General features: G+C 51.8%; 1 protein-coding gene across 5 annotated transcripts in view; it reads right to left on the bottom strand.

Moving 5' to 3' along the window:
- LOC122564622 (endophilin-B2-like) overlaps positions 1–11,533 on the bottom strand; it is a 163,192-nt gene that overhangs the window by 30,990 nt on the left and 120,669 nt on the right. For 3 of the 5 annotated variants that reach the window (XM_087998224.1, XM_087998223.1, XM_087998222.1), the window contains exons 4-6: positions 7,803–7,936; positions 5,395–5,487; positions 2,431–2,493 (exon numbers count right to left, since the gene is read on the bottom strand). In XM_087998224.1, the coding sequence (XP_087854350.1) occupies positions 2,431–2,493; positions 5,395–5,487; positions 7,803–7,936 (290 nt within the window). The remainder of the gene's footprint in view (positions 1–2,430; positions 2,494–5,394; positions 5,488–7,802; positions 7,937–11,533) is intronic. The other 2 variants (XM_087998225.1, XM_087998226.1) reach the window with 1 other exon arrangement.

An 11,533-nucleotide genomic window follows, 5' to 3' on the forward strand; every position in this document is an offset into this window, starting at 1 on the left:
TACACAGTGCATGTAGACAGAGGCCTTGACAGGCCCCTTGCTGTGTTCACATGGGACCATGAGCCCCTTCCAATAATAAAACACAATCCAGACAAATCCAACTTTTTAACAGAATCAGCAACTCTGGTTGTGTGTTAAGAGCAGGTCAGCGGAGACTGGGGAGGTGGCAGTGGTTGAACGCTGGTAAAAAGGGCAGTTAGTGCTGTCAATTACATACCCTCTCAGATTCCGGGGTCCTTTACTGATTCCCGCTCCCCAATGGAAAATGGTAAGCAGAAGCTGAAAGCTGGGGAAGCAAAGTCACCAACAGCTGCTACTCCCAGAAGTGCTGCGACCAAATGACAAGACCACCACTTCCTTTTGCACAGTTGCCAGATAAAGACCACTCGGGGATGGATAAATACCATTACAAACACTCCAGGGAGGAAGAGGGTATGTAATAAATATGGTATTGGATTGGAGATGCTTTTTATCAGGATCAGACTCTCAGTTATTGAACACCATCAGCAGCTTGTATTTACACACAGCACGCCCCAGGTATGAGGGAAGTGCACAGGACTCAAGAGGAGGGTTCAGATTGGATGGGCTTGATGTAACAGCATTGATAGAACAAGGTCACAGGACATGGGCATTAACATAAAGCACTGACACTGGGGATTACAGAAAGCTTTTGGAATGGCTTCCTGCATCACTGGCCCTTTGAACCGTATGATCTGATTGGTCAACGGCACTGTCATGGCCGAGACAAAACACATTGCGGGAGGGGAGACTTTCAAGCAGGGACTGTATGGAGACTTGATAATAAGACAGAGACTTGGGGGGGGGGGGGGGGGGGGTGCCTGACAGAGCCAGCCGGATGGACAGTAGGGGGATCAGATTGGTATCGACCGATGTTGCTGGGGTTTGATCCTCATCCGGCCCGGTGTGGATAGGAAGATGGCCATTCAGCCCGGTGTGGATAGGAGGATGGCCATCCGGCCCGGTGTGGATAGGAAGATGGCCATTCGGCCCGGTGTGGATAGGAGGATGGCCATTCGGCCCGGTGTGGATAGGAGGATGGCCATTCGGCCCGGTGTGGATAGGAGGATGGCCATTCGGCCCGGTGTGGATAGGAGAATGGCCATTCAGCCCGGTGTGGATAGGGGGATGGCCATTCGGCCTGGTGTGGATAGGGGGATGGCCATTCGGCCCAGTGTGGATTGGGGGATGGCCATTCTGCCCCTACCTGAGGCTGAGCTCCTCAGGCGGAAGATTGAAGAGGATTTGGACAAAAGGAGGAGGAAGGGGGGGGCCTTTCATGGCCAGGCCAAGAAACACCTGAATGGAAACAGTGCCACAGTGAGAGTGGGGGTGGGGGGTGGGGGTGGGGGAATAGGTTCCTGGGGGTGGTGTGTGGGGGGTGCCGGGTCTCGGAGGGGGTGGGGTGATGGATTGGGTAGGGGTGGGGTGTCAGTGGTGCTGGGGTGTTGGTGGGGGTAGGGGTGGAAGGCATCGGGGGGTTGGGGGTTGAGGTGTCGAATTGGTTGGGGCTAGGGTGTGTACGGATAGGGGAGGGAGTGTGTGTGGTGGTGGGGGTGGGAGTTGGGAGGGGATGAGGGTGTAGGGAGGCTGTCAGTGGAGGTGGGGATGGGGTGCCAGTGGGGGTGTGGGTGTCGGAGGGGAGTGGGGAGTAGGGTGTTGGTGGGGTGGGGGTGTCAGGGAGGGTGTCTGGGGGTGGGGGGGGTGAGGTGGGGGTGTAGGAGGGGTGGGGGTGTGGTGATATTGCAATCCAATCAGAAATGTTGGAGAGTGAAACGATTCTCGCCTGAGCTGGAACATCTCTGAAAAGACGATGTTAGAAATCCGCTCAGTGAGTAGTCAGGGTGTGGGGGGTCTGGAATCGTGGTGGGGGCAGATTCAACTGAACTGAGGCATTCAAGTGGGAGTTGGAGGCTCAGTTAGCTCAGTTGGCTGGACAGCTGGCTCGCAATACAGAGTGACTCCAACAGCATGGGTTCGATTCCCGCACTGTCTGAGTTTACCCTGAAGGACTCTCCTCCTCAACCTCTCCCCTCAGCTGAGAGCATTCGGTAAGACTATGGCAACTACCCCTTTTACCTCAAGAGGGTATTCGATGTTTTTTGGTTTGGATCGTATCCATGTCGAGGAATTTGGGGAGGAGGAGGGAACAATGCTGGAACACTGGACTAAATAGCGTCTTTCTCTGCCACAACAATTCCGTGATTGTGTCTGGGAATACGGGCAAGTGCGGTTCGGAAACAATAATGGATGTGCAGCTTGGAAAGTTTGGAGGTCTGGTAGAAAGGGTCACCAATCCTAATAGCATACCATGTGAGACAGGAAAGGTCAAAGGTGAAGAGCGAGAGAGAGAGAGAGAGAGAGAGAGAGAGAGAGAGAAAATGGGCAACGTGGCATCAGCCAATGACTTACCGCAGATGCACTGGCCGACAGCACATAATTGCGAGGCCTAGTCTCCTGAAAATCAGGTGTCGCCTATAAGGCGGGAAGAGATTTTACACACAAAGAAAACCATGCTACATCTCTGCAGACAGCTGCTTTAAAAGACAAGGATCACTTCAAACTTGAAAAGCTCTAAGTAGGTAAACCACACGCTGGAGATGTGCAATGGAACTGGGGGAAACCAGGTCAGTGTCACTGATGGGACAGCAAACAGCGCTGTGTTCATCACAACCAACCAATCAACTGTGGGTGGGGCTCTTTCCACAATCAATACACACACTCACTCTCACTCTTACACACACACAGACAGACACACACACTCACTCACTCTCACACACAGACACACACACACACACACTCACTCTCAGTCTTACACACACAGACACACACACTCACTCTCACACATAGACACACACACACACACACAGACAGACACACTCACTCACTCTCTCACACACAGACAGACACACACACACTCTCTCACACACAGACACACACACACACACAGACACACACACACTCACTCTCACACACACAGACAGACACACTCACTCTCACACACACAGACAGACTGACACACACTCACTCACACACACAGACAGACACACTCACTCTCACACACACACAGACAGACACACACACACTCACACACACACACACGCACTCACACACACACTCTCACACTCTCTCACACATACACACTTTCACACATACACACTCTCACACACGCACACACTCTCACCTCTCACACACGCACACATACTCTCACGCACACTGGGGTCATGGAGCCTTTGTTGGTACCAGAGTGGATTGAATCACAGGCTTGTTTTAACATTTACAGATAGCTTACACATCTCTGCTCCAATCTCAACTTTGATTGGTCAATCCAGCCCGGGATTGAGTCATGGAACACAACGGGCTGCACTCCTGCTGGTCCCTGAGCTCTACCATCTTGCAGCTCAAACAGAGATGGGAGGGATGAACCTTCACCTCCCACCTCCCACCCCGTCATGGCAGGGAGAGCTGCCACGCTGAGTATTTTTCACCTGCATGGGCCTCACTACAGCACTTATTGCCTGGACCTAATTGGCCCTTCAGGAAAACATGGTGGTGAGCTTCACTAATGGGGCGTTGGAGAGTCAGGGCCATCATTGGGAAGGCAGTTCCAGGGTTTTTGACTCAGCCACTCTGAAGGAACAGCGGGTGATAATAATTCCAACTCTGCACGGTGTAGGATAGAGGGATGGGGAGGGGTGTGCTTACTGGTGCTGTCTAACATGAGTCATCCCAGGTGGGAGAAATATTCTCGGGTTACAGGAGTAAGGAGGACACTGGGACAGTGGCACCCATTGCAGAGTTCTTCCAAAGGGTTAGTACAGGCACGATGGGCTGAGTGAGCTCCGCCTGTGCTGTAGGATTCTTGACATCCTTACATCAACCTGGGACTGGCCTCTTTGCTCAGGGCTGGCAGAAACATTAGGAAAGCAGGCTTTCATTGGGGTGATTACTCAATCTGCACGGTCAACATCCTCTCTCCCCCAGCACTCCTCCACCACCTCCCCACCCCTATCCTCCCCACTGTCGCATCAATACTGCCCCCTCCACACTTCACATCAGCTCTGAAGAAGAGTTGGCTAGACTCAAAACGTTAGCTTGCTCTCTCTCTCTCTCTCGATGAATGCTGCCTGACCCACTGTGATCTCCAGCAGTTGGTGTTTTTGGTAAAAGGTCACAGGTTTGGATGGTGTGGGGGGGGCTTTGGTGAGACAAAAAGACCAAGGGGAAGAACGGGGGATGGAGAAATGGAGGGAATGAGAAGGAGGAGGTAAGTGATCGCTCAGCTCAGGAATGACTGTGTTTTTCTCAACTCTTCCTCAGAGCATTGCAGTCAGGGGGAAGGAATCTCTGGGAGTGAGAGGGCTGACACTCTATTCCTTGTCCACTGAGTAAACCCATCTCAGTGCCTCCCTGTGTGTCCTCACTCTGCCATCTCCGGTGTTTCCCTGGAGTACTGAGGCAAACCTGAGACAGAGCATCGACAAAGTTAAAAATCCGACAACACCAGGCTATAGTCCAACAGGTTTATTTGGAAGCACTAGCTTTCGGAGCGCGGTTCCTTCATCAGATGATTGTCACAACCACCTGATGAAGGAGCGTCACTCCGAAAGCTAGTGCTTCCAAATAAACCTGTTGGGCTATAACCTGGTGTTGTGTGATTTTTAACTTTGTCCACCCCAGCCCAACACCAGCATCTCCACCTCAGAGCATCTATAGTTCTTTTTTAAAACGACTTACAGGGAGCCGGACGCTCAGAGTTGCTAACAAGAAAGGGATGGAACATCTCAACGATTTTAAAAGCAGATTCAGGAACAAAAGTGATTGAATGAGTCAAAAGTTCCCAGCACATCTCCAGCTACTGCACTAAACCTAACAGCAGACACACACACACACACACAGAGTGGGATAGTGAACCCATCACTCCTACAAACACAGCAGGGACAGTTTCTGTGCAAATCCCATCAGTCCATCAGGCAGTGAATGAAGCAAAACGGTTTGTGTTAACCGTATACATAAATCCTACTAGAATATTACAGGAAACCAGGTCAGGGAAAGCAGCAGTTCAATCAACAAGTACTCACTTCTCCCTCACACTGCGCAGAAGACAAGAGAAAGAACATGGGTCAGTCAGAACGTCCGCGCACATTTGAGTTCACGGCACCGAGTTAAAAAGAGCAGAACGTTATTTAGTAATGTAGGCAGACATGAGAGAGATTGATTCATTCATGCAAGCACATTAACACTCCCAGTGTGAACAGGTCAGCAACAAGCATGGCTTGCTCCAGCTTCCAGTTGCAATTTGAGGTTTGACGGCCGTTTTGAAACCAGGGAGAGTTAACGGATTATAGAGAGGGGTTTGAAAATGGAGTCACATACTGCTGCCTTCGCCTCAGCTGCCTTCGCCTTCTTTAACCGGGCCTTACACGCGTCCAAATCCAGGCGTCTGTTTTCCAGGAGTCTCCTCTCCTTCTGTAACAGAGAGAAACCAAGACACAGAGAGAGAGAGAGAGGGAGACAAAGAGAAAACACCCTCCTTACTGCACCCTCGCAAATTCATTATCACACACTTCAGCCATTAGAATCGCAGGGACGTTATTGCACAGAAAGAGACCATTCAGCCCTTCTTGTCTACACTGCCCACTCTATTCCCACTTTCCAGTAGCTGGTCCTTGCCAGTCTCAGCACTGACCCTCCGACAGTGCGGCGCTCCCTCAGCACTGACCCTCCGACAGTGCCCACTCCCTCAGCACTGACCCTCCGACAGTGCCCACTCCCTCAGCACTGACCCTCCGACAGTGCGGCGCTCCCTCAGCATTGACCCTCCGACAGTGCCCACTCCCTCAGCAGTGACCCTCTGACAGTGCCCACTCCCTCAGCGCTGACCCTTCAACATTGCGGCACTGCCTCAGCACTGACCCTCCGACAGTGCAGTGCTCCCTCAGCACTGACCCTCCGACAGTGCGGCGCTCCCTCAGCACTGACCCTCCGACAGTGCGGCACACCCTCAGCACTGACCCTCCGTCAGTGCGGCACACCTTCAGCACTGGCCCTCTGGCAGTGCGGCAGTCCCTCAGCATTGACCCTCCGGCAGTGCGGCACTCCCTCTGCACTGACCCTCCGACAGTGCCCACTCCCTCCGCACTGACCCTCTGACAGTGCCCACTCCCTCAGCAGTGACCCTCCGACAGTGCGGCGCTGCCTCAGCACTGACCCTCCGGCAGTGCCCACTCCCTCAGCGCTGACCCTTCAACATTGCGGTGCTGCCTCAGCACTGACCCTCCGACAGTGCGGCGCTCCCTCAGCACTGACCCTCCAACAGTGTGGCACTCCCTCAGCACTGACCCTCCGACAGTGCAGCGCTCCCTCCGCACTGACCCTCCGACAGTGCCCACTCCCTCAGCAATGACCCTCCGACAGTGCCCACTCCCTCATCACTGATCCACCGACAGTGCCCACTCCCTCATCACTAACCCTCCGACATTGCAGCGCTCCCTTAGCGCTGACCCTCCGACAGTGCGGCACTCCCTCAGCACTGACCCTCCGACAGTGCCCGCTCCCTCAGCACTGACCCTCCAACAGTGCCCACTCCCTCATCAGTGACCCTCTGAGAGTGCCCACTCCCTCAGCGCTGACCCTTCAACATTGCGGCACTGCCTCAGCACTGACCCTCCGACAGTGCAGCGCTCCCTCAGCACTGACCCTCCGACAGTGCGGCACTCCCTCAGCACTGACCCTCCGGCAGTGCCCACTCCCTCAGCGCTGACCCTTCAACATTGCGGCGCTGCCTCAGCACTGACCCTCCGACAGTGTGGCACTCCCTCAGCACTGACCCTCCGACAGTGCCCACTCCCTCCGCACTGACCGTCCGACAGTGCCCACTCCCTCAGCAGTGACCCTCTGACAGTGCGGCACTCCCTCAGCGCTGACCCTTCAACATTGCGGCACTGCCTCAGCACTGACCCTCCGACAGTGCCCACTCCCTCCGTACTGACCGTCCGACAGTGCCCACTCCCTCAGCAGTGACCCTCTGACAGTGCGGCACTCCCTCAGCGCTGACCCTTCAACATTGCGGCGCTCCCTCAGCGCTGACCCTCCGACAGTGCCCACTCCCTCAGCAATGACCATCTGACAGTAAACACTCCCTCAGCCCTGACCCCCCGACAGTGCGGCACTCCCTCTGCACTGAACCTCCAACAGTGCCCACTCACTCAGCACTGACCCTCCGACAGTGCCCTCTCCCTCAGCACTGACCATCCGACAGTGCCCACTCCCTTAGCACTGTCCCTCTGACAATGCCCACTCCCTCTGCACTGACCCTCTGACAGTGTGGCACTCCCTCAGCACTGACCCTCCGACAGTGTGGTACTCCCTCAGCACTGACCTTCCGACAGTGCCCACTCCCTCAGCGTGGCGCTCCTTCAGCACTGACCGTCCGACAGTGCGGTACTCCCTCAACACTGACCCTCCGACAGTGCCCACTCCCTCATCACTGACCCTCCGACAGTGCGGTACTCCCTCAGTACTGACCCTCTGACAGTGCCCACTTCCTCAGCGCGGCACTCGCTCAGCACTGACCGTCCGACAGTGCGGTACTCCCTCAACACTGACCCCCCGACAGTGTGGTACTCCCTCAGCACTGACCCTCCGACAGTGCAGCACTCCCTCTGTGAGTTGGAAGATGTTGGAAATTCAAGGACACCATAATATTTCAAACTGCTCCTGAAGGTCTGCAGTCTGATGTCAGCTACAGTGCGGCAGCGTCAGGTAAGTCCCTTCAAACTCACCGAGATGGTCTTCCAATCTCCTTCCAGAAAGTTCCGTAGTGGGGTGAGGAAGTTGATCATGGAAGACTGGATGAAATCCCGGTCAGCAGCTCCCAGGTGTCTCTGGGCCTCACCCACCTTGATCAGGGTGCTACCTGAGAGGGGACATTCATTATTGCACCGTGTTACACCATAACACCAGTAAACACAGCAGCAGACCTAGGCCATTCAGCCCATTGAGTCTGCTTCTTCATTCAATGAGATCATGGTTGATCCAATAATCCTCAACTACACTTCCCTGCTGGTTCCCCATAGCTCACAATTCCCTTCCTAATTAAAAGCCTATCTCTGCCTCAAATACCGAACCCAGCCTCAGTGGCCTTCTGCAGTAAAGAGAGTCACTCCCCCTCTGAGAAAGCAAGTTCTTCCTCAGCTCTATCTTCACTGTGCTGGCCCATTACTGTGCGATGGCGTCTGCTGGCCCCAGACTCTCCCACAAGGGAACATCTCTGCACTTCCATTAACAAGCCCCTTCGAGATAGAGTCACAGCACAGAAACAGACCCTTCCATCCAACTAATCTACGCCGACTATGTTCCCAAACTAAACCATACCTCCCTGCCTGCACTTTGCCCATATCCCTTCAAACCTTTTCTATTCTGTGAAATTCTGGTCTCCTTCCTATTGTGAAACTTGAAAGGGTTCAGAAAAGATTTACAAGGATGTTGCCAGGGTTGGAGGATTTGAGCTATAGGGAGAGGTTGAATAGGCTGGGGCTGTTTTCCGTGGAGCGTCGGAGGCTGAGGGGTGACCTTATAGAGGTTTATAAAATCATGAGGGGAATAGATAGAGTAAATAGGCAAAGTCTTTTCCATGGGGTCGGGGAGTCCAGAACTAGAGGGCATAGGTTTAGGGTGAGAGGGGAAAGATATAAAAGAGACCTAAGGGGCAACGTTTTCACGCAGAGGGTGGTACGTGTATGGAATGAGCTGCCAGAGGAAGTGATGGAGGCTGGTACAGTTGCAACATTTAAGAGGCATTTGGATGGGTATATGAATAGGAAGGGTTTGGAGGGATATGGGCCGGGTACTGGCAGGTGGGGCTAGATTGGGTTGGGATATCTGGTCGGCATGGACTGAAGGGTCTGTTTCCATACTGTACATCTCTATGACTGTATGACTCTATTATCCAAATGTCATTTAAATGTTGTAACTGTACCCACATCCACCACTTCCTCTGGCAGTTCATTCCACACACACACACACACACACACACACACACACCCTCTGCATAAAAACATTGTCCTTTTTAAATCTTTCTCCTCTCACCTTAAAAATATGCACTCTCGTTTTGAACTTGGCCCCCTAGGAAAAAGACCCTTGTCATTGACCTTATCTGTGCCCCTCATGATTTTATAAATTGCAGTCACCTCAATTTCCTATGCTCCAGTGAAAGAGGTCCCAGTCTTTCCCGTTTAGTTTTCTATCTCAAACCCTCTGTTCCTGGCAACATCCTGGTCAATCTTCTCTGAACCCTCTCCAGGTTAATTCCTTCCTATAACAGAATGACCAGACTGCACCGAATACACCAGAAGACCTCTCACCAATGTCTTGTACAACCTCACCGTGATGTCCCAACCCCTGTACTCCAAAGGTCTAACCAATCAAGGCAAGCATGCTCAATGCATTCTTTAATTTTTCATTCATCCTAAACTCCAGTGAGCACAAGTCCAACCTACTCAACCCCTCCAGGTAAGACAATCCCAGAATCAGGGTATTTTCTCTGGACAAACCCCCGGGCCAGTATATAGTCATAGATTCATAGAGATGTACAGCATTGAAACAGACCCTTCCGTCCAACTCATCCATGCTGACCAGATATCCCTACCTAATCTAATCCCCATTTGCCAGCACTTGGCCCATATCCCTCTAAACCCTTCCTATTCGTACACCCATCCAGATGCCTTTTAAATGTTGGCAGCTCATTCCATACGCACCACCCTCTGTGTGAAAAAGTTACACCTTAGGTCCCTTTTATATCTTTCCCCTCTCACCCTCAACCTATGCCCTCTACTTCTAGTTTAGGGATATCACCAAGAGAAACACTATACCTAAATCAAAGCTGCTAGTCATTTCCTTCCTGTTCAGCAGTAAACCCCAAGTCTGCCTCCTGACTGTTTCACCCACTCCCTCACCAAATCCCACACAAACACATCCTGCACCCTCAAGGTTTCAATCAATTGTTCGAAGTCACATGACACTAGTTTATAATCCAACTGGTTCTGACTTTGTGTATCCCAGCCCAACACCCACATTATTCATTCAATTGTGCTGATGTTTGTAAAAGGAGGTATCAGAGCACTAAATTAACTTGAAGCAACCTTTTGAAACTCTGAGGGCTAATGGAGATCCTTTAAATCAGATGCTGTCTAAACTTAATTCATTATGCAAATCAAGTCAGTAAATGGATAGAAAATCAAAAGTCTTGATTGACAAAGAAACCCAGCCGTTTACATTAACAAAAGTGTTTGGTTTTGGCAGGAACAATTCCAGTTCCCCCCTTGCCCCCCCCCCCCCTGCAAATTCCCTGTCATCTCTTCAGTGTACCTAAAAGGAACTGCATCTCTAGGTCACTGCTTCAAACCCAGGTATCTCTCAAACAGTCTTCAGTGTTTTGAACCATACTGACGTGCTGTATAAACACAGTTTGGAGGAGCCGGTGTTGGACTGGGGTGTACAGACTTAAAAATCACACAACACCAGGTGTTGGAAGCACTAGCTTTCGGAGCGCTGCTCCTTTATCAGGTTATAAGCTTGTTCTCCACAACCTGATGAAGGAGCAGCGCTCCGAAAGCTAGTGCTTGTAAATAAACCTGTTGGACTGTAACCTGGTGTTGTGTGATTTTTAACTCTGTATAAATACAGCAGTTATAACAGCAAGCTGCAAAATAGGAATGTTGGGGTAAGTAACTCCCCTCCTGACTCCCCAAAGCCTGTCCACCATCTACAAGGCACAAGTCAGGAGTGTGATGGAATATACCCCACTTGCCCTGGGTGGGTGCAGCTCCAACAATACTCAAGAAGCTTGTCACCATCCAGGACAAAGCAGCCCCTGCTTGATTGGCAGCACATCCACAAACATCTCCTCTCTCCAGCAACGACACTCAGTGTACTATCTACAAGATACACTGCAGAAATTCACCATGGCTCCTGAGACAACACCTTCCAAACCCACGCCCACTTCCATCTAGAAGGACAAGGGCAGCAGATACATGGGAACAACACCCCCTGCAAGTTCCCCTCCAAGCCCCTCACCATCCTGACTTGGAAATATATACCCGTTCCCTCATTGTTGCTGGGTCAAAATCCTGGAACTCTCTCCCTATGCATTATAGGTCTACCTACAGCTCCAGGAGTACAGAAGAGGTGTTATTGATGGAATACAGAGATCCTGTAGCTTTCTAGAAGGTTGCAGAGATAGGGACAGGGGCAAGGGCACGGAAAACAATGATGAGATTTTCAAATCGAAATGTGGTCAGACATGGGAGGCATGTGACTGTGTGACAGTGAGTGGTTTTCACTCTGGACATTTTGAAGCTAACATCTAGAGACACTCGTCCTAGGAAGTGGGTATAATCCAACAAACGTCTATCCCATGAGGTAGCAGTGGGTTTGACAGCATTGTCATAGAACGCACCACTGCACTGGAAAAGGAATAACTAAACAAAAAATAATCAGCTCCAATTGGACTCAG

Source organism: Chiloscyllium plagiosum, unplaced genomic scaffold (genome assembly GCF_037043375.1).
Source record: "Chiloscyllium plagiosum isolate Xiang-an unplaced genomic scaffold, Cpla_swu_hap1 HiC_scaffold_21, whole genome shotgun sequence".
NCBI classification, from domain to species: domain Eukaryota; kingdom Metazoa; phylum Chordata; class Chondrichthyes; order Orectolobiformes; family Hemiscylliidae; genus Chiloscyllium; species Chiloscyllium plagiosum.